General features: G+C 42.6%; 2 protein-coding genes and 1 long non-coding RNA gene across 14 annotated transcripts in view; 1 reads left to right on the forward strand and 2 right to left on the reverse strand.

Moving 5' to 3' along the window:
* Positions 1 to 144, reverse strand: part of Su(Tpl) (Suppressor of Triplolethal) — a 43,380-nt gene extending 43,236 nt beyond the window's left edge. The window contains exon 1 of one of the 5 annotated variants that reach the window (XM_085655404.1): positions 54 to 144. The gene's annotated coding sequence lies outside the window, so the exon portion shown is untranslated. Of the gene's footprint in view, positions 1 to 35 lie in introns of all 5 variants that reach the window. The other 4 variants (XM_085655412.1, XM_085655420.1, XM_085655410.1 and 1 more) reach the window with 4 other exon arrangements.
* Positions 145 to 317: 173 nt separating this feature from the next.
* LOC118446079 (uncharacterized) lies at positions 318 to 1,544 on the forward strand. The gene is made up of 3 exons (XR_004839470.2): positions 318 to 595; positions 769 to 1,120; positions 1,265 to 1,544. It is a non-coding gene; the product is annotated as an uncharacterized LOC118446079 (long non-coding RNA).
* A 3,292-nt stretch (positions 1,545 to 4,836) lies between these two features.
* unc-13 (protein unc13 homolog) overlaps positions 4,837 to 20,798 on the reverse strand; it is a 76,278-nt gene continuing 60,316 nt past the window's right edge. For 4 of the 8 annotated variants that reach the window (XM_085655338.1, XM_035876261.2, XM_035876260.2 and 1 more), the window contains 13 exons: positions 19,399 to 19,505; positions 14,482 to 14,623; positions 13,751 to 14,197; positions 13,488 to 13,638; positions 12,625 to 13,359; positions 12,328 to 12,549; positions 11,804 to 12,256; positions 11,539 to 11,670; positions 11,228 to 11,453; positions 10,805 to 10,954; positions 9,643 to 9,747; positions 9,369 to 9,531; positions 4,837 to 9,284 (listed from right to left, as the gene is read on the reverse strand). In XM_085655338.1, coding sequence (XP_085511464.1) covers positions 8,987 to 9,284; positions 9,369 to 9,531; positions 9,643 to 9,747; positions 10,805 to 10,954; positions 11,228 to 11,453; positions 11,539 to 11,670; positions 11,804 to 12,256; positions 12,328 to 12,549; positions 12,625 to 13,359; positions 13,488 to 13,638; positions 13,751 to 14,197; positions 14,482 to 14,623; positions 19,399 to 19,505 — 3,331 coding nt within the window. In that variant the 3' untranslated portion in view covers positions 4,837 to 8,986. The remainder of the gene's footprint in view (positions 9,285 to 9,368; positions 9,532 to 9,642; positions 9,748 to 10,804; positions 10,955 to 11,227; positions 11,454 to 11,538; positions 11,671 to 11,803; positions 12,257 to 12,327; positions 12,550 to 12,624; positions 13,360 to 13,487; positions 13,639 to 13,750; positions 14,198 to 14,481; positions 14,624 to 19,398; positions 19,506 to 20,798) is intronic. The other 4 variants (XM_085655350.1, XM_035876266.2, XM_085655356.1 and 1 more) reach the window with 4 other exon arrangements.

Genomic DNA, 20,798 nt, shown 5'->3' on the forward strand with positions numbered 1-20,798 from the left:
CAACAAACTACACGACTACACTTTCGAACGGCCACCTGGTAGGCGGGGCTTACGGGAGAGCCGTCGGCCAATCGCAATGATTAGGTAAGCACCGATAGCCCGACGACCTTGCTGTCCTCGCGCGGTCGTGGCTAACGTTCGACTGAGAGCGCTCGGTCGATTTCTTTCTCGACTCGGCGTATACATCTAGCGTCATCTTTCGCGAGCACCTTTCCATTCGACCAATCCACAAGTTCTTTGATAAAAGCTCACATAGAGCGAGCTTCGTCGACCAATTGGTTTCAAGCCTTTAGGGAATATACATAGGAATTTTATCGTCTCAACATTTCCAGTATCGAGTTAACCTCCGATTCGATTTGTACTCGTTTCTACTCGTCGTTTAGCTTTTGTTCCATCTTCGCAAGAAACATTTTTCTTCTTTTTTCCTTTTTCTATCGAATCGTTCGTTGAAACAATTTCGATTACTCCATTTACTAAATTCTACGCTTATTTTCCTTTATAACATGCTTCTTATACATATATTCGATCGATCTTGAAAACGTTAAACTATCCATTCGTTAGGATACAGATCAAAATATGGCTGACGGATGAAAGAGTAAATACACCAATGTCACCATTACTTTCTTTAAATACGTTTAATTTGTGAGATTAATTTTTTCAAAGCCCTGATATTAAATCAGTGAAAATAGTGTTTAATTGGAGAAGATATTGCCATTATCGAACATAACCTCGTTGATTTTGATTAAGAAATTTTTGTTTCTTTTTCAGGTAGACAGAATCGATCCCAATAAGTGTTCCAATGAGGAACAAGTCTTCCAAGTAGATGCTACTCGTCATCAGATTCGTTAACATTTTATCGTTCAATTCGTCATAATTACGTCGATATGCCAAATAAATACGAGCTATATGGAAATGTAAAGAGGATAAGCGTTCAATAAAGAGGATTCCACCGTTGCAAGTTGTCTTCATTTTATATAGAGATCGTTCAAAGCTTTTATTCCTTTCTGCCGTATGCATGTTGTGGATGGTAAACGACTATAAGAATATGAGAGATATAAATAACGACGTAATAAGAGGAAAAAAGGTATAAAGAGGAAGCAAAAAAAAAGCATTCAGGCTGGTAAGTTTTAATGATTTATTAGAATCTCTGGATTACCTTCCTTCGAGGCAGCCCATTTCCGATAAGAAAACCATTCTGTTTCTTTTTGCCTTATTATTTAACGCCTTATGACGCAAATCATTTTTGTTCCGCTATCCATTTAAGAGCACCCTTTGGATATGGTACATTTTACACAAATGAGGAACGAGAAAACTGTGCGAACGGACAACAGGAGAGAAATTTCAAATAAAGTTCGTTGTCTGTGTGTGTGCATATATATACATATGTCTAATATATTCGTGCCGCAATTCTTATAGTCTCTCTCTCTCTCTCTCTCTCTCTCTCTCTCTCTCTCTCTCTCTCTCTCTCTCTATCCGTCTATATAAGTACGAGTACACGAATACATATATCCATATATCTATATATACACATACATTGACATGCATATATGTATATATACACACACGATGTAAACGTACGTACTTATCGCTTATACGCTTCTTTTTGATATTATTTTTCTTATTCGCGAAAGCGCGTTTATTATTTTCTTTGTTATTACAGAAATTCGCATCGGGCAGGGTAAATGTAGGTGTATGCCGTTACGAGAAAGCCGTTTCTCGCGATCGAGCTAATAGAACGAAAGAATATAATCGAGGGAGGTACGTATGTACGAAGAAACTACAGATTTTCTCATCTCCTTTGAGATTCCACTGTCGTAATTATCCTCGCGGATCGTCGTCGTTGTTGCCGTCGTCGACGACATACACCTTCTTCTACCATGCTCTCGCGAGGATCGATGGCACCTCTGGTGGTATATCCTTAAAAAAGTCTCTAATAGAAGCACAACGAACATTCGTCCTGTGTAGTTTCTTTTTCTCTTTCCCTCCCGATGAAAGGACGTTCTAAGGACGACGAAGGGGGGAGCTCGCGGCGACTCGGCTAATGGAACGCGTGCGAGACATCTCGATATTTTCTCTTCTTCGTTTCGTTTCGTTTCGTTTCGTTTCGTTTCGTTTCGTTTTTCCTTCTTTTAAGCTTACAAAGATAATAGCTCTGTTTTCTTTTTGTTCTTTTTTTGCATCTTTTTCTTTTTTTTTCTTCTCAATATCACTAAGTAAATAGAAGTGGAAACGATAACGACGGAGGATACGGTTGGAAAAAGAGAGAACACGCAGCGTGGCGCACAAGTAACGACGATACACCGCCGATATACGTGAGTATACGAATGCGAGCTCAAACATATCGGAATTATATGTTTTTTTCTTTTTTATTTTTTCTTTTTTTTTTTCTTTTTCTTTGTTTTTTTTCCTTTTTCTTTTTTCGTTCGGGAGAGCCGGGAAATCGAAATCGAATTTTTAGAAAACGCCTTCGCTCTCCTCGCCGTTTACTCGCGTTTCTCTTTCCCAAACAATCTCGACTTTTGTAGGATTGCGCGAGGTAACGGCTCGCGGTTATGACGTACAATATCACGATCATGTATTACGTATTTATGTACAGTGGCGTGCTATGTATAATAATATGTGCAATCGTATGTGCAATATATTTATCTGTGACTGTATGGCCGATAAATGCGCTAGTATCTTACACGTGCGCGTACTTGCGTCGATATGAAAATGAAATTGCGGGTAGTCGAAGGAGAGGTATCGGTGATGGTTGAAATAGGGTAGACGGAGATGCGGCTCGTAGGATGGAGAGAGAACCGAAGCCATAACTTATTTTAAGTAAGACGCTATTCCGACTCGATACCATTATGCGGCTTTTTTATATTTTTTTCAATTCGTCGCGAGATGATCTCTTTTACTTCATTTTTCCTTGACTTGCGATATTATCGAGAAAAAAAAAAGGAAAAAGAAAAGGAAAAAAAAAAGCTTTAACGTAGTAAGACGCAGCGAGTTTGTTGACGTACCCGCGTCCAATCGCACCAACTTTTTATTTCTTTATTAATGACTAGATTTGCAGGCCATGCGATCGATACCATGCGTCCTCATCGTTCCTTCGTCATTTCATTTTCGATTCCTCGTTCTCCTCTCTCTCTCTCTCTCTCTCTCTCTCTCTCTCTCTCTCTCTCTCTCTCTCTCTCTCTCTCCCTCTCGATGTTTATTCTTAAAAAATAACGATATATTATAATTTTGTTTATGATATGAAACACAACGTTATGATCGAAACATCAGCCTACTCTCCCTCTCACCCTCTCTCTCTCTCTCTCTCTCTCTCTCTCACTGTCATTCAATCTGCAGATTTTTTTTGGTCCTTTCGCCGTCATCTATCCGTTCTTTGTTCTCTCTTTTTTACCATCATTCGCTTTGACGCACACAGTGTCACACGCATTCGCTCCTGGCATCATCTTATATATGTACAAATCACATATGAAATCATCTCGTTCGTAAAATATATTACAAGGCGTACGATCAGGAACGATTATCGCGATTTTGAAAAAACCTTCCGCTGAGATCCGCGTGTTCGCGCTTAAATTTGTATTTGTCAGTTAGAAATATGTAAGTGTGACGTGAATTTCCCAAACGATTCTTCGAAACCGATAATCGATTTTAAAGTCGACGCGCACGTTTACTTCGTTCGATAAACGAATTCTTTTAATCTTCTAAAAACTTTGACCGTTATTCGTACGTGCGAACGTGTATTCGTAGATTCGACCTTGATTATCCGCTCGTAACGCAACGATAAAAATTTGTACGACTTGTTACTCTCGATTCTCTCGTTTCTATCCATCTATCTCTCTCTCTCTCTCTCTCTTTCTATCTCGCGATGAGGACGCTACACGAAAGATCATTCGTCTATTATGTACGCGACGTTTATGTACAATGCGGGCTACGATGCGAGAGGAATGATATGAGATTTTTATTATCGTCGACGATATGATTTATAGAAAAGAGAAAGAGAAACGCTTGGACGGGACGAAATCGGGAAAAAGCTAAATTTTTTTGACGTTCGCGTTCGATGTTTCTCGAAGGGTCAGAAGCTTTTCGTCCCGATATTAAGAAAGAAATAAGAATGCAACTCTTTGGTACGAGTGAACGAATGAAAGTGGAACATTTATTATTAACAAAGATCGGGATCTTTATATATGTAATAGTAATCTTTCTCTCTCTCGCTCTCGCTCTTGCTCTCGCTCTCTCGCTCTCTCGCTCTCTTTCTCTCTTCTTAATTCGCTCGAAATTTGTTGTGTTAAATGTGCGTGTTTGAATCGGATACAATTGCTTTGGATTTACTTTTGTATTCGGAGACTGCGCACCGGCGTCTCATCGTTCTTTTTTTTTTCTTTTTCTTTTTCTTTTTCTTTTTCTTTTTTCATTCATTATATCGAATTTACTTGGTCATCTACGCGTGAAAAAAAAGGTTGATAACAACGATAATAGTTATCAATGCTTTCCGCGGGACGACAAAAATGACGACGCATCTTTGTTCGATTAGACATCATTTTTTTACCTAATGAAGCACGCAGTCATCCACATGCACGCACAGATTTTTACGCGACTCGTTCACGTTTTCCTTCCCATGATCGCTCCTTAAATACGCGACGTCCGTTTTTTTTCCTCTTTCTCCCTTTTTCCCTTTAGTCGCGAAGCACCGAAACTCCATCCGTTTTTTTTTTCGCTTAATACTTTTTTCTCTTTTTTCTTTTTTTTTTCTTTTTTTTTTTTTTTCTTTTTAAATAATATTCGTTAGGTACATTACATACGCGTCATACGATTTTTTTTCAAGCATAGTATTGTCAACAGTTGTGTATATTTTTGTTTGTTTGTATCTTTTCTCCTCTTAAACGGCTTTTTTTTTTGTTTTTTTGTTTTTTTCTTTGTTTTTTGAATTCTTCGATATCGCCCTTCAATACGCGCTTTCGATAGCTTTGAACGATCCCTGGAGTCTGGCTCGATATTTGGTTCTGCGCCTTTGCCAGCGACTGTAACGCAAAAGTCCAACGTGAAGACCCGTACGAGGTTTAGTCCTTTCGAATGCCGATTCCACCCTTGTTGTCTCCGAGGTAAGAGCGAAAGAAGAAGGAAAAAAAGGATGGCGAAAAAAGGGTCAAAATCAACGACGATATCTCATTTTGCCCTTTTTTTCTGCCGCTTCTTTCATCGATCTCGAGGAAAAAAGGAGAGACGTGGCAGGGACTTTTGCGTTTCAGGTTCCTCCGTCATTATTTACTTGCTTTGTTCCTTCTTATTCTTTTTGTTTCTTCTTGACCCGTCGATATATCATCGCGCTCCGAGTGCCACGATCGAGGCGACGCTCGTTTATTGCGATTCGCATCTTCTCAATTATCAACGTCTACTCGAGACTATTCGGACGTTAGACGATTACAGAGAGTATAAATCTGCTCGGAATGTTCTTTAAAATGAGAAAAATATTGTAGCTAGTTAGGATCGGATGCGTCTTATCTTCTTTTGTTCCTTCGTCGTCGTACACGTGCTCGCGCGACAAGTACGGGTGTCGTAGAGGGTGAGTACGCATGCGTTTTTAACGGGGGGGGGTGGGGGGTGGGGAGGGGCAAGTATCACAGAATGTACGAGATATTTTCATTTAAGCTTACGAGATATTAATACAAGCGGGAGAGTAGTTACGCGACACGAGGGAAACGGCGAAAATGGTCCTCCTATCATTTCCTTTTCCCTTTTTTTTTTTTTTTTATGCCATCTCGGTATATATCTGTTTCTTTTTCTTCTTTCTTTTTTTTGTTTATTTTTTTTTGTTTTTTTTGTTTTTTTTTTGTTTTGTTTTGTTTATATCACTAATTACGCGTACCTTAGTTAGGCGGCTAGAAGAAAATAGACAGATTTCGAAAGGAGGAATGGACTCGGCGAGCCCGTCTTTCGCTCTCCGTCCTTTTCTTTCTTTTTTTCTCTTTTCTACGCTCTTCGATTGTGATCTCTTCGTTCGATTCTGAACGGCACGCGTTCGAGTTTAGGCAAGCGGAACGAAGAAACGTAAAGAAACGTAAAGAAAGTAAACAGCGCGCTTATCGCAAAAATGGAGGATGATATATCTCGTCCGTAAGAATCGCGATTACGGATAAGCAAAGTATGTGTCGTGTATGTATAGACGTGTGTGCATGTGTCCCCCATATGATAAAACTCTCTAGAAGAAGAAAATCTTGTAGAAAATCACGTGTAATCGTGTACGGCCAGTGTTGGTAGTTCCTTCCAAATGAAAATGAAAATGAAAAAGGAGAAGAAAGAGGAACGAGCCTGGAAAATACGCTCGGAGAATAAGCTCGTAGACGATGAAGTAAATGAATGCGCGAGTCCGAGTTCGCGAGTTTTCTCTCTCGAGTTGTTATCAACGGTAGTTCGGTCGTCGCTTCCCAAGCTCGTCGACGATTCAAAACGATCGCGCGCGATGTACGCTCGGATACGCACAAATCTACGTACGCGCGCTCACCTTCGTTTACCCACGCATATACAAGGCGCGTACGTAAACTAGATATCCCCATATGTTCCTCGTACAAGCCGGCCTCGCAGCTACGTATTCAGCGTTTTCTTTTAGACACACTATACACAATACGTAAGTATATGCATCTAGACGTAACTACGTAAGTAGAAACTTTTTCAATTATAATCGTGTCGTAATCTTTGAAATTGTTTTTCTTTATTTTACCTTTATTATACCTGTCCGATCCGCACAGGCTGGACGATGTGTGGTTATCATTCGCTTCTTTTCCTAGCTCCCTTTTCGATATAATCAAGCTACGCTTCGAGATCCCAACGAAGAAGCTCCGAGCTAAGAGGGCTCCTCTCGCCCTTTCTATATCCACGACATCTCCACGAGCGAACGTTCTTTGCCACGTAAGAGTGCATTATTTTTCTTCTTTTCTTTTTTTATCCTTTTTTTCTTTTTTCTTCGATTACGTAAGAGAGTTTCAAGAGAGAGAGAGAGAGAGAGAGAGAGAGAGAGAAAAAGAGAAAGTCGAAGAGAGAATAGCAGTCGCGAGGATGAAAGGCGAGCGGAGTTGACGCATTTTTTCCAATCGTACTCGCGCATCTGCCTTTTAGTAGAGTCTTTGGTTCGCATAAAAAAGCGCCTCGTCTCTTCTTCCTTCTTTAAATAGTACTTAATATTTCGAGAAAAATCGAAGCTACGAGTATCATTGGAACGTCTTCGCCTATTGCTGGACAATTACTATGAATAAATAACGAGAGTTTCGTTTCGATTTTGGGCGCTCGTTCGCTCGTAGAGAAAGAGAAAAACTCGAAGCCAACTCGTGGATCTCGACGTGTTTCATCCTAACTTCGACTTCGAAAAAGAAGTGATAATTTTTTCTTCTTTTTTTTTTCTTTTTTTTTGTTCCTTTTTTTGTTCTTTTTCTTTTTTTCTTTTCTTTCTTTCTTTCTTTCTTTCTTTCTTTCTTTCTTTCTTTTACTTTTGTTACTCTTACGAATAAGAACGTACTTTATACATTACAATGCCTAAGTTTTTATTACTAACGGCGCGCCTTGATTGACGTCAGGGCGCGCCCATTGGTCGTACGCAATGCTACATTTAAATAATTGTGTTAGAAAAATTCTTCCTCGTCAACAATATGTTTCCACGTTTATCTACAGTAAACTCTCCGTCCGTTCGAACAAAACGGCCTAAGGGTTATCATCGTGTCTTTGCGAGCGCGGAATATCGTCTTTCGCTTATATTTCCTCCCCTCGAGCTTTCTTTACCTTATCTTCTTCTTTTTTCTTTTTTCTTTTTTTTTTTATTTTTCTTTCGATCGCGGACCCCTTATTCGCTTGCCCCCCTCTTATTTTACTTCGATAAATCTGTCTCGTCTCGCGCTCGTTCCAAGTCTTTCAGGGGTGTCCGTAATTCTCCATTTTACAATAATTTTCCTTAAGCGCTCTCTTATTCTCCTTTTCCCTCTTACATAACGAATATTTAGCAAATATATTGCGTACTGGCAGCACTGTTTTCACTTTTTCGACTCTTCTTATTTCGTACGTACTATCTTTTCTTTTCTCGCGACACACGGCACGAAGAAAAGAATCAAACGACTCGTTCTTTCTTCTCAATGACGTTTGCCTCTCCTAATGTCGTCTTATGATAACGTTATTCGTCGTCGTTGGGACCACTTCACAGTTTCCTTCGGTCGAGCTCTCGAGTAGTTTGAGAATTTCCAAAAGGGACGGCAGGAATCGTCCTTGGTATTACGTGATATTTTTTCTTATCGACGAGCCGAAAGAACATTGGTCTAGCTCTGTGCCGATTGTTTGTGAGCGATAACGCTAAAACGGATCTATCTGTACGTCCCTTGTACGTGTATGTGTGTGTGTGTGTGCGTGTGCGTGTGTGTGTGTGTGTGAGAGAGAGCGGATGGGTACGCGTGGAGGTAGATGTGTATAGAGGCGTTGCACGTGTGACTCGTAAAAATGGGGAAAAAAAGCGGCGCTCGTTCGGATCCCTTTCGCGCGAAGGAAACAGGAAAGAGGAGTAGCAACGAATCGTTGCTCTCATCGTGATCCTAAAAATATCGAGCGGAAGGAATTCGATCGATCGACCGGAAATTTAGCGCTTTGAGCAGTCTCGATCGTTCCTCGTACGTTTGTCTCCTTTCGGTATGGACTATAGCAAGTCGTTGATGTTGCTTGTCATTGGTAATACCATAGAGCGAACCATTCTTTTCTCTTTTTCTTTCTTGCTTGCTTGCTTTTTGTTTTTCTTTCATTCTTTCTTTCTCTTTTTCTCTCTCTCTTTCTTTCTTTCTTTCTTTCTTTCTTTTTTTGTTTCTTTCTTTCTTTCTTTCTTTCCTTCCTTGTCCTGTCCTCTTTTGCTTGCCCATCGTCAGACAAAATCTTGTCCGCCATCCGCCAAGACCTTGGAGCTCTTTCCAAGCTCAAAGGACGTATCGCATCGCTGTCGAGTTTAGTGCGCCGACGGTTCGCCGTTTCAAGTGGGATTTGGTAGAGGTGTTTCCTGTCTGATGTCGCTCTTTAATTTTACAAATTCCTTCGCTATCTCGTCGTTGTTTCTCTGCGAGAGAATTCGCAAAATGGTCCAACCGGTCTCGTCCATTTGAATTCGCTTGCCGAGCGACAGCCAGCACGCGCAGGAACCCTCTTCGACGATATCCTTTAGCTGCATCACCGCCACGCCGACCAGTCTGTCCTCTCTCGCGAAGCAATAATCCTTGACGCAAATGTGAAGCTCGTAAAAGTCCAATTGTTGCTGCTCGTTGCCGATCATGCTGTTAAAACCAATCGGTCGTATTAATTTATCGCATTATTGTCTCTCTTTCGCAATAAATTAACATTATAGCTATTATACTTACAAGTCGAAACTTTCGTTGAATTGAGGCGACCAATTGTTGCTCTTCGATTTCGTCGATTGTTTCCTCTTTTTGCCAGTTAGATGCGGACCAATCAGATTGACTTCAACGTAAGGCCTAAACATTCCCGTAGCCAATTGCCACTTTAAATCGTTTGCAGCGACGACTGAAAATGAAGAATGAATTTGTCGTTTCCAAATCCGTTTTCGTCGAGGCGAACTTTTCTAGTCGAATTCTAATCGAATCCTAAGTGAAGCGTTTGATAAGACACGTTTACCTTTGACCGTGACCTTTTGTTCGCCGGTTCCAGGATGCGTGAAGAGGTCAACCTGGATGCTAACTTCTCCCACCGAACCTTCGTCCGTACCAGCCGTATCTGGAACTTGACGAGATTAAATCAGTCGTTTTTCATACATTTACGCTTAACGTATGAAAAAGTGAAAAATGAATTCTAGCCGATGAAAAGTATAGCATAAACGTGGCCATTCCTAAATGTCTATTATTTCCTTCTATATCTATAGAGAGCAGATCAACATGCTCTACGCGATATGCAATTACTTGTATCTCTCTCTCTCTCTCTCTCTCTCTCTCTCTCTCTCTCTCTCTCTCGCATCGGATGAAGACGAAGCAGGCCTTAAGGGGTTTTCATTAGAGCGAGAGTCGAAGGTAATGGAGGATCGAAGCTCCGTCTGCGGATGTTTTGCGGTTATTCGAATGAAAACGATGGAACGGACGACCGATTGGACGGCTTGCTTCGTTCATCTCCCAGCCTCTAAAGAAAAACATTCAAGTGTACAAGTATCCTTCGTGCACGCGATCGTCTCGGCGCGTCCCATTCTTATCGTTTTGCTCGATTCGTCGTCGTCTCGTCGTCGTTGCTACGAGAGATAGCGATAGAAAATGCATTAATGTTTTCTCCCCTCTCGTTTCCTCCCCTTCCCCTGGGAGGAAGTCTCGAGTTAAGTGGATGGGATCGGTGCGTAATTGTTTGAAAAGCATCGTAACGATACGATCTGATTTCTCTATATCTGTTTATGCGTGTTTTTTGTGAAATGGATAAATTTAGCGTTAGCAGCGATAGTGATTGTTTCTTTTCTTTTTTTTTTTTTTTTTCTTTCGTTTTGCGGTACTACACTTTGCGGACCCTTTACAGCTATAACATACGTGTATATATACCACCGACCGTCCGTCGAGACGTCTCTTTCCAGGTACAGATAACGAAAATGGCCAGATATATCGAGTACTTTTTCTTTGAATGGAAAATACAAAAGAAAAAAAAAATTAGAATGGAAAATACGTCTCGATGGATACGGACGAATCCAAGACTAAATCCTAAAGGAGTCGAGGTTCTAAATTCGGAAGAAATCGGAAAGAAGCGTAACCGAAGGTAGCTTTGGCAACTTCCGCACTAAGGGTTGCGTCGTGCTCTTGCGTTGTACCTTGACGACTCTCTCGACGAAGAGAGGGCTTGCTCTGGCGAAGGGGTTCCTCGAGGCTTTCCATACCCTCGGCTCCTTCGCCTTCGTCGCCTCTCTCGCTGCTCATCGAACGCTGACGCTGACGTAACGTTGACGCATCGTTCAGCGGCACTGTCCCGACAATTTTTATTTAACCTTCATGTCAATCGTACGTCAAATCGCCGATCAACGGTGTACAAATAGTAAACGCAAGCTCGAGCTTTTCAACGACGGAAAGAGTAGAAGAAAAATAGAAAAATAGCGAATACTCGAGTTTTTAGCCTCGTTAAGTGCTCGCGGAACTTTCTTCGAGAGCGATCCTTCCTCTCGATCGCTTTATATATACGTATGTATATATATATATATATATACACATACATGTTCCTCGTCGAGGCAAAAGCCTACCTTGATTGATTTGAGAAGTAACGAAGGTCTTGATCAGGGTGTCCGTCGTCTGCGTGTAAAGGCTGAGAGCGTACCGAAGGCTCTGCAGTTCCGGAGACTTTTCGAGGAAGGCCTTTTTCAAGCCATTGCCACCCGCATGGAAGTATTGCTTGATGGTGTCGAGGGCGACGTCGAGTACGGCGCACTGTTTCGGCGACAGATTCTTCTCCACCTCTTTCGAGATATCCTACGAAATAAAACGGGCGCGCCTCTTAAGGATTATTCTTAAACGGCTTTATTATAAAATCCATGGGCTGATCACGAGATATTACCATGACACCGCTGAGAGCATTTTTGACGTCCGGCTTTCCGGTCATGTGATTTTTAAACAACTTTGACATGTCCTCTATCTTGGCGTTCGCCGCGAGATTCTTCGCGTTATCCGTTAGATTCTTGAACATCATCTAGAAATATCGAATTACTGACCGATTAGCGGGACAAGGATCGAAATATGAGAACGGTTATGTTAATAAAGTAGAAGAAAAAAGAAAAAAAAAAAAAAAAAAAAAGAAAAAGTTGCTTTTCAAATAAACGTACGCTCTTGTCCGTCATGGGCGGTAAGACGACCGTCTTTTCGAGGATCCTCATGACGATCTTCCAAAGTTCCTTCAATAATCTCTTGAGTACCGTCTTCTCGCAGGATTCGGCATATAGAGAAAGACTTCCGTCGAGAAGTACCATGAGAGGCCTCAACACCTCGTCGGCCTCGACAGCGACGTTGTTCCTTTGTTGCGCTTGGGACAAGGTAACCTGACCGCCACCTTTGATAGCCAAAAGGAGATCTCCCAGTTCTCGGACTGAGGCCGTTATACGCGGCTCGAGACTCTTGGCGAAGAGCATCGCCAGGTCATCCAGGGCGCTGTTAAGCTGCTGCTGAAGTTCCTTCAAGATGTTTGCCGCGTCCTCCTCCAATTTTTCACCGCCCATCGACTCGAACATCTTCTCCAGCTGCACGCGCAGTTGTTGGATATTGTTCATCAGGATGCAAGCCTGTAAAGAAAGAAGAGATTGGCCGAATATAAATGATGTCCTTATTTCCATTCTGTTTTTACGTTACTCACGATTCGTTCCTCCTTCAAGTGGACGGGAAATTCTATTTTGACGATGTCAGAGTAAGCGACCAGAACCTTTACTATGGTCTTAGCGAATCTCTTCATGTACCTCTTCCAAATCTCCGGATCGGGACACTCGAGCTTCGAGACGACGTCGAAGCACTGGGTCAATTGGGTAAACACGTCGACGACCGACACGCTGAAGAGAGCGTGCTCGCTGCTCTTTTGGAACTGTCGAAAGATCGCATTTGCGCGATATAATAAAAATCATTTTCATAGAACGCGTGGTCACGTAACGATACTCACCCCGTCCTTTTTGTCTCTGCTAAAGGCACCGTGTAAGTATTCCAAGGAAACGTCGTCGTTCTCGTTGAGCCATTGCATGACGAACGGCTCGAACCAGGCGGGATATTCCGGCACGGCACCCTTGTAAGGTGGTACGTCTTTCACGTAATTCGTGTACAACCACTTCACCTTGAAGTGTAAATTCATATAAGCTGAGGACTTGCACAGTCTATGCTGCTCGTGATCCTCCAGGGCGTACTTCATGTCGACCGCGAACAAAGACCACATAGTGGCCGCCGATAGTTGACCGATGTTCAACTCCTGGGGGAATTGGTTCAACACGGGCGCATAGCTGTTCTTGTCCTCCTCGATAACCGAAACGATAAGAGCGATGAGCTTGTGCCAAAAGTCGAGAGAGTCCCGTCTTGGCCCGTGATCCTCCGGATCCTTTTTCGGTTCGTTCGGATCAGCCTGAAATTCTCTGCTGTAGAGTTCGTAGCAATGCTCGAAGAGGAACTGATAGGTCGAACGCAAGCAAGCCTTAACGCAATCTTTGACGACGGTGCTGGCTCGTGGCGGGCTCGACAATTCCTGCACCTTCATACGGAAGAACGTGATGCTCGTAAGAAGGTCGACGGTGCTCTTCAGGTCCATCAGTTTCTCCTGGCTCGATGCTGGGAAGTTATTTCTATACGACGAGAGATCGATCCTCAAGGAATTGTGCAGCTGGTCAAGCAATTTCACGAACTTTTCTTTCTGCGAAGGGATCGAATCGTTGGATTAAAATGTTGCTTTCGAGGGAACGAAAGGTAAAAGCAAAAAGAGATGTCTCCGTGAAAGGGCCGGACTTTTATAAATATCGTCGTCGAATCTAATATACCCACCCCAAAATTACTCGCGGCGAATCTATCGCTGGCGGAAACGGCCGAACTAGCGGTCGTGTGGGCGTAATAGGCGTTTATGTTGGCCAACAGGGTCGACATTACCGCGGGGACCCCTGGGCACAGGTACTTTGTCGAGAGGCAGTGGAAGTGTCTGAAATGAGAGAGAGAGAGAGAGAGAGAGAGAGAGAGAGAGAGAGAGAGAGAGAGGTTGAATATATCGATATAATTTATCGAACTCGGCTGTTCGCCGTTAAATCACTCACGTCATGGCCTGGTAGATGCTCTCGATGCCGTATCGCATGGCAAATTCATCGACGAGTTCTTCGCCGGGCGGATCAAAGTACACCTTCCATGCGTCCTCGCCCTTCGCCTGCGGTAGGCTGACCATCCCGGCGTTCTCCTCGCATAAACTATGGAATAGGTTCTCGTGAAGGCAGGTGTATTGCACGTGATACGGAGCGACCTTTTCCTCTCCCTTGATTTCTACGCTTATGTGCAACCTGATGGCACCGGATACCGCGCTCTTGTCCGTTCTCTTTTCCAAATTATACCAGACGTCCATCTCGCCGCTGAGCGTTCTCACCTCGATGATCGTTTGTCCAAGAAAATCGTCACTCTCGCGCGTAAGTTTCTGTCGCAGTTTCGACTTCAAATCGTTGTCCTCGTCCCAGACGCGAACCTTTATCCGATCGGACGAATTGTGACACTCGCTGCAAAGCGAAATTATCTATTAACGGATCATCTATCTCTCCCTCTCCCTTCACATTTATCATCGATCCTTCACATTCTTTTTCGCGATTTATAACGAATCGACAATTATTAATACGATCGAGCTTCGATCGACTCTGAAACCTGGATACACACACACACACACACCTTTTTTCCTTCTTTTCCGGTTTCTTCTACCTACGCGCTATACACGTATAGCGATCCTCCGAACATTTTATTACTTAATCCCCTTCCCAAGCGAAAAGATCGACCAGTTTATACTTACAAGTAAAACTTTTCGTGCCAGACAGGATTGAGCTCGCGCGGCATCGTTCTCGTGCGTTTCTTCACCTTACCGACCTGGACCGTGACGTACGGATCGGACGTACCACTCTTGTCCTTGGCGATTAATCCTTGAGCGCAGATCACTGTGGATACGTAGGAAAAAATGTCATTAATATGGGCAAATTTCGGTCAAAGTATCGTGGCTCACGATTCAACTGGACTGAACAAACCTACTCGATCCTATTCGACCTATTCGACCTATTTGATCGCACTGATTTTCCTCGATTCGTCGATAGAAAAGAAAGTGATAGAAATTAATTACCAATAGCAAAACCGTTCTGAAAATGCTCTCTCTCTCTCTCTCTCTATATATATATATATATATATATAGATATATATATATAGAGAGAGAGAGAGAGTTTGTTGCCGGCAACGTCCTTTTTACAATGCCCTTGCAAACGTCTCTTTCTAGTCGAACCGCTTCTCTTTGTATTACATCTATACAAGCTATTCTCCTAACGTCGCGTTCCTTTTTATCCTTTACGCCTAATCCTTGACCGTAAAAGAATTCGATTGGAAGGCGTATCGATCAGAGGGAATAACGGTTCGATTTTTCGATTAAGAAGTCGTTCAAAATAATCGTCGTCGCGGTATTTATTTATCTACTCCGTGAAATGCATTGAAACGCGAAGTGAGAAGATCTTTTTTTCGTAGACGTTAAACGATCGAACGGGGTCAAATTTTTCGATTTTTCTCGCGAGCGACTTTCCGATAATATTCTATAGTCGCGAATTCGCATGTTCTCGAATGCACATTTATAAGCACCAACATATTTTTCAACTTTTCCTAAGCTTTTTCCTATGGTATTATCGAGTCTTTCGAGATAGGAAAAAGTATTAAAGGAAAATAGTCTTTCTCGAGGGTCGAGCGTTTTTATTTTTGTTCGAAAAACGATTAAGGATCGATTTTCGATTTTGAAATATTTTTCTGTCGTTTGTACTCTATTACCGAGATGTATCGAGATAAACTTAGACAAATCATAAACGCACGATATCGAAGGATGCATGCAAAGACTCCACAAGAAACAAGATTGGACATTCGATGTTCAACATCATATGTTCAACAGGCAACACATTTCTGAAGCGTGCATAAGCTCGGCGTGAATCGTAAACAAAGTAGAGACACGCGTGTACGTAAATTAATTAAATCGATATATTATACGCTTGCGCGATACTGGTAGACGTATTCAGTTGTGCAACGATAATAATCATAAGAACGTGCTGCATTTTCGGACAGATGGACAGACACACATGCCCCATGCTACAAACTCTTCGGTTTTCGTTCCGACGCACGATGGGGGCGACGACGCTTCCTGTCCTGTTCCTGGCGAACCTCCATCGCCGAGTCATCGCCGTGTCGATCCACTTCACGGAATACTATGTATGTCGTGTTACGTTCGTGTGTAGAAAGTGTCGTGGAAAACTTGTTTATATTAAAGCGATCGTCCTTGCTCGCCCGAATAATAATCAACGTAGGTTATATTCGTGGAAGGAATGTGTGTCGTCGACGGATCAACGCCCGTCTTAATGTATAGTACAGTACTACATCGTCGATTCTATAGACCCACATATATTTCAATCTGTATCTCTTGCCCTCGGGTATGTAAAAGTCCAATTTTCCGTATTCAAGTTTTCGTATCCAGTTCAAATTTTTGTTCTTCATTATTAATCAAAATTAGCTGAAAATTCATTCGACGTAAAATAGGTATAAAGGAAATGGAAAATGTTAAATATTCTCCCTCGGGGTTCGTCCTTTGAACGCTTTCTCATCGGTCGATTTGATATTGCGACGAAAATCATTGGTTAAATCAGAGTGCTCTTAATAACAGTATTTTTCTCTTCCGAGTAGGACCGGAGAAAAGTAATCGATCGTTATCGCGTAAAGACGAGTGAAACGATATGAATAATGGCCTTCGCCTAGCTCTCCTATACAATGTTTAGCTAGAGACGACTTGTGTGCATAAATATCTCGCTACTACAGAGCCATGGCAAAGTCACGTTTCCACCGATATTGGCAATTTACTTTTTACGAGAAAGAAAAAGATTTCCTTCTAATTACAATTTTCATCGAGTCTATCTTCTACAATTAGGGAAACCGTTTTAATATTCTTCGTGCTTGGAAATAGTACGGTCCGTGCTTTCGAAAATGGATGGTACAAAGGGATTGGAAACATCCTCACTGGCCATGATAATACGCTTCGCTTCATCGTTGCATTCTCCTGCTATTTTCCAACACGCGCACAAATATTCTCTCACCATCGGTACTTGTCTTTATTCGCATTTCCGCATCGTACGTCGTACGTCAACATCCACTCTGAGAATCTTTCTCTATTTTGAATGCAAGCTGTTTATCCTGGCGCCATCGGTCTCTCTCTCTCTCTCTCTCTCTCTCTCTCTCTCTCTCTCTCTCTCTCTGCGCACACATCTGTCCTTTCGACTGCAATCCTTAGCCGAATCGTTTAATTCGTGCCCAGCGAGTCAAGAGATTTGATTACTAGGGCGGAAGCGGAAATGGCGCTGACTGTTACTCCTTCCATTTTGCCTCTTCGTCAAAGATCGAGCGGCCACGAATCAGGCACAATCCTTTTTTAGAGTTCAAAGTTCTTCTCGATCGTCTGAGTTCTTCTCCATCTCTCCGAGTAAGAGAGAAAAATATGAAGAAAAAGGGAAATAAAGAGGCACGAAACTGACAATGAGAGAGATGAAAAAGAAAGAAGAGAAAAAGCTGTTGACCCGCTTCGCCACGAGGATAGCAATTACTCTAATGATCGTTCCTTCCGTTTTCTTTTCTCTTTCCACTCTCTCTCTCTTCCCCGTCGTCCCATCTTGGCCGTACCTTGTTATTAACCATCTAATTGGCAATAATCGTTGCGCCGGCCAAGGTGACCGTTAAACGCTCGCGATCCTCCTTAATTCTCGCGATACTCCCTTCTTCTGGCTAGAAAGAGATTATTGGCCCGAGGTTAATTTATTTCTCCTCGTTTCTCGTTGCGAAGAAATTCGCCCGATTGGAAGGATCGTTCCCCTTTAACATTAGCACCGACACCAATCCCGAGGATCGAGAACTTATGTAGGTGAGGTTCACGTATGAAAGGCTGCTAGCGGCAGCTTTTTCGTCCTTAATCCGAGAAGCGCGTCGACCTCTATCACAGAAATTCTCCTGTATCTTTACGTTGGTGTATCTTGACGTTAACCAAGAGTCTACGCAAGTATCCATGTTTTCAACGAGATTACATTCGTATAGATGTAGGCCGGTAGCACGACCGAGAAAATTGAATTTCCTTCGAATCGCTCTTCCATCTCTTGAAATTTTTCTATCTCTTGTCGATGTTCCGCATCGGCCCCTTTTTACTTCTCCAATAGACACGCCGATAGTTTACGATTCCTCCTTGGGATTTCAATTCCGTACGTACTGCTTTACGACGAAAATTTCAAAATTTACCGTTGCTCTGATATCTATCGTAAATTATTGTCGTCCTGGACGAATTACGCGTGGAACTTTCATAGGGTAAAATCACGCGTACGCGACAAGAATCCTTGAGCTCAACGTAACAGGGAACTATTTCGTTTATTACGGATAAGAGAATTATCTATCGAATGCCTAATTATTCGAGATAATGATTATAGAGAATATCTCATATTCGCTATCATGCGAAGATCGGAAAAAGAAACATACTTTGCGTTAACACGAGTCTCGTGTCATCTATTAATTATACGAAACTATGTTGTATACGTTACGGCATATTCATTATACGGCTGCATTAATTACGCGCCATGAATACACATTTCCTTCTATTCATTTTTCACGATGTTATCGCGAGAAGCCGTGAGGGAAAATTCTTTCGCCCGTTCAATTTTTTCCCTTCCAAAAATTTTTCATTACATTTTTTTATCCTACATATTTGCATTACGATTCGCATGTTTCAATTATTTCTCATCGTTCCTCTTTCTTTTATCAGGACGTTGTATTTTCCGCTAAAGTCTCGTAAAGATAAAAGAAAAGAAAAGTCTTGGAATGTGAAACTACGTACACTCGCGCTCTTTCGATTTCCTGTCCGATCAGACTTGGCTTTTTCTCCTTCCTTCTTTCGACGTACGTCGCTCCAAGATATTTCCTGACGTTTCGCGTCCGTTGAATACGCACGGCATAACTTTGAAGAACCTTTGACACGTGTCTCTCTCTCTCTCTCTCTCTCTCTCTCGCACGCGGCGACGTGAAAATATGTAGGGAGAGAGAGAGAGAGAGAGAGAGAGAGAGAGAGAGAGATAATCGCGTGTCCTTACCTAGGATACACGTCCAGCGAATCGAAATCGCGAACACGTTCTCTCCTATCTAATCGACTATCCGAGATTGTACGAGAATCTAGCTTGCGTGAGAAAAAAAGAAAATTCCGTACGTCACCGGTGACGACGACGACGACGACGACAAGAGAAAAGCTTACTATCGACTATCGTTTCATTCGTTGGCGATCAATTTTCAAAGATTCTCTACGTGTCTAGCAAAATCGGGAAAAAGATTGGAAATTGAGAAAAGTGCTAGCGATACGGAACTTTCTACAGCGTCACTTTGCGAATGCGAAAATACTAGCGATCAAGATCAAAGGAAAAGGATAGTAGCATCCAACTACTCGTTACGTGTACGTTATCGGTCGAAAGATCTTTCATCGAGGGAGAATCGCATCTAACGGTCGCTTTTTTTTCGTCGCTTGAATTTCACGAAATCCGGGCGTGTCGAAGCGTGTTCGTGTCGTGTGATGGATAGAAAGTAGAAAAGATCAGTCAAAGCGATGATTCCGATCGGATCTCGATCGAATTCGTGACCGTGAAAAAGTGTTAAGATATTAGTATCGTGTTGTCACCTGTGATGGCGATCTTGCAGGACCACTTGCTGGTACCCTCAAGGACGATCTGTTCGGCCTGTTCGAGACTGTCTATGTGGGTATCCGGGTCGACTGAAAACGTCGTGCTGAAAGAAGACAATGTCCTCGTAAACGCGTCGTCCTTCGACAACCTCTCGTACCTCTTTCTCGTTTGTTCGTTTATCGGAAATTCGTAATCTGGACCCTTTAATCCTAAATGTGGCAGAGAATGTTGAAAGAAAGAAAAAAAGACAGATACTCTGAGAGGTCAGCGAAGAACGGTGGAAGACATGTCGGTCGTTGTCGGTGACAGCCCAAAGGGATTAGTTCCTCGATAATCATCCCAAAGTCCTCCAGCAGCGGCGACGATTCGTTCGAACGTATACCGTAAGCGACGACATTCGCTAGGAGCTCGTAAAGCTAAAGCAGCAGCGGCAACAGCAGCGACAGCAACGGCGGCGGCAACGCCAACAGCAATTCGTAGCGTAATATCTTTCAATCGGCGTGTTTATTTCTTTCACCCGCTGGCCTGCCACTCGGCATCCTTTCTACGCTAGCCAATATAATACTCGTGTGCATCTACGCGCACTCGGTGTTCGTACGAACCAATGGTTCTCTTGTTCGAAGGCGAGCTTAGAGATTTCAAATGAAATTAATACGTGTGGAAGAATACGTGAAGATTGGAAATTGGGGACTCGGGGAAATGCGAGATTACTTATCGTTGGAAGTAATGGTGATTTGGGGAGAATCAAGCGGGCTTAACGGAAGGGTAACTTGGCGAGTAAAAAAAAATCGATGGATCGCGTGCAGACCGAGAAGGAACATAAACCAGTCTCCCCAGCGTGCCACCTGTTAGTTGGCTGGGATTCTTGAATTAACATCCAAGCTTCGAGTTTGACCGAGACGACCGCTTGGAATAAGAAAACTTGTTGCGTCGTTTCGGTGGCCCATCGCCAACTTGAAACTTTTGCGAGCGTTTCATTTTCGATTAAAGACAGAGCCATTCGAGTTTGGATAAACGCATTGCATTCGTTGAGTAACGATGAGAGTTACCTTTCGAAACGTTCGATGAGCACCCAACGCATCGAAGGCCATTGGTCGTGCTTTCCTATGACAATGGCAAGTTGCCTGTATATATATGTATATATAATCTAGGCGAGTGACAACAAGTTGCCAAGCGAGCTTAATGGACTTTCGATTGGATTCCCACCTCCTTGCGCGCGCGCGCGCGCGAGAGAGAGAGAGAGAGAGAGAGAGAGATGACCAACGCGTCGGTAGGACGATTCCAACGTTAATGACTTCCTCGTTACACCGTTTTCTAATAATATTCCGATAATAGCTGGAACGCGCGATGTAATTTTGACTACATTTACATCCTTTGAGGAAAACAATCTAGAATT

The sequence above is a fragment of the Vespa mandarinia genome, chromosome 1, assembly GCF_050613455.1.
Source record: "Vespa mandarinia isolate Hongniang chromosome 1, ASM5061345v1, whole genome shotgun sequence".
NCBI classification, from domain to species: Eukaryota; Metazoa; Arthropoda; class Insecta; order Hymenoptera; family Vespidae; genus Vespa; species Vespa mandarinia.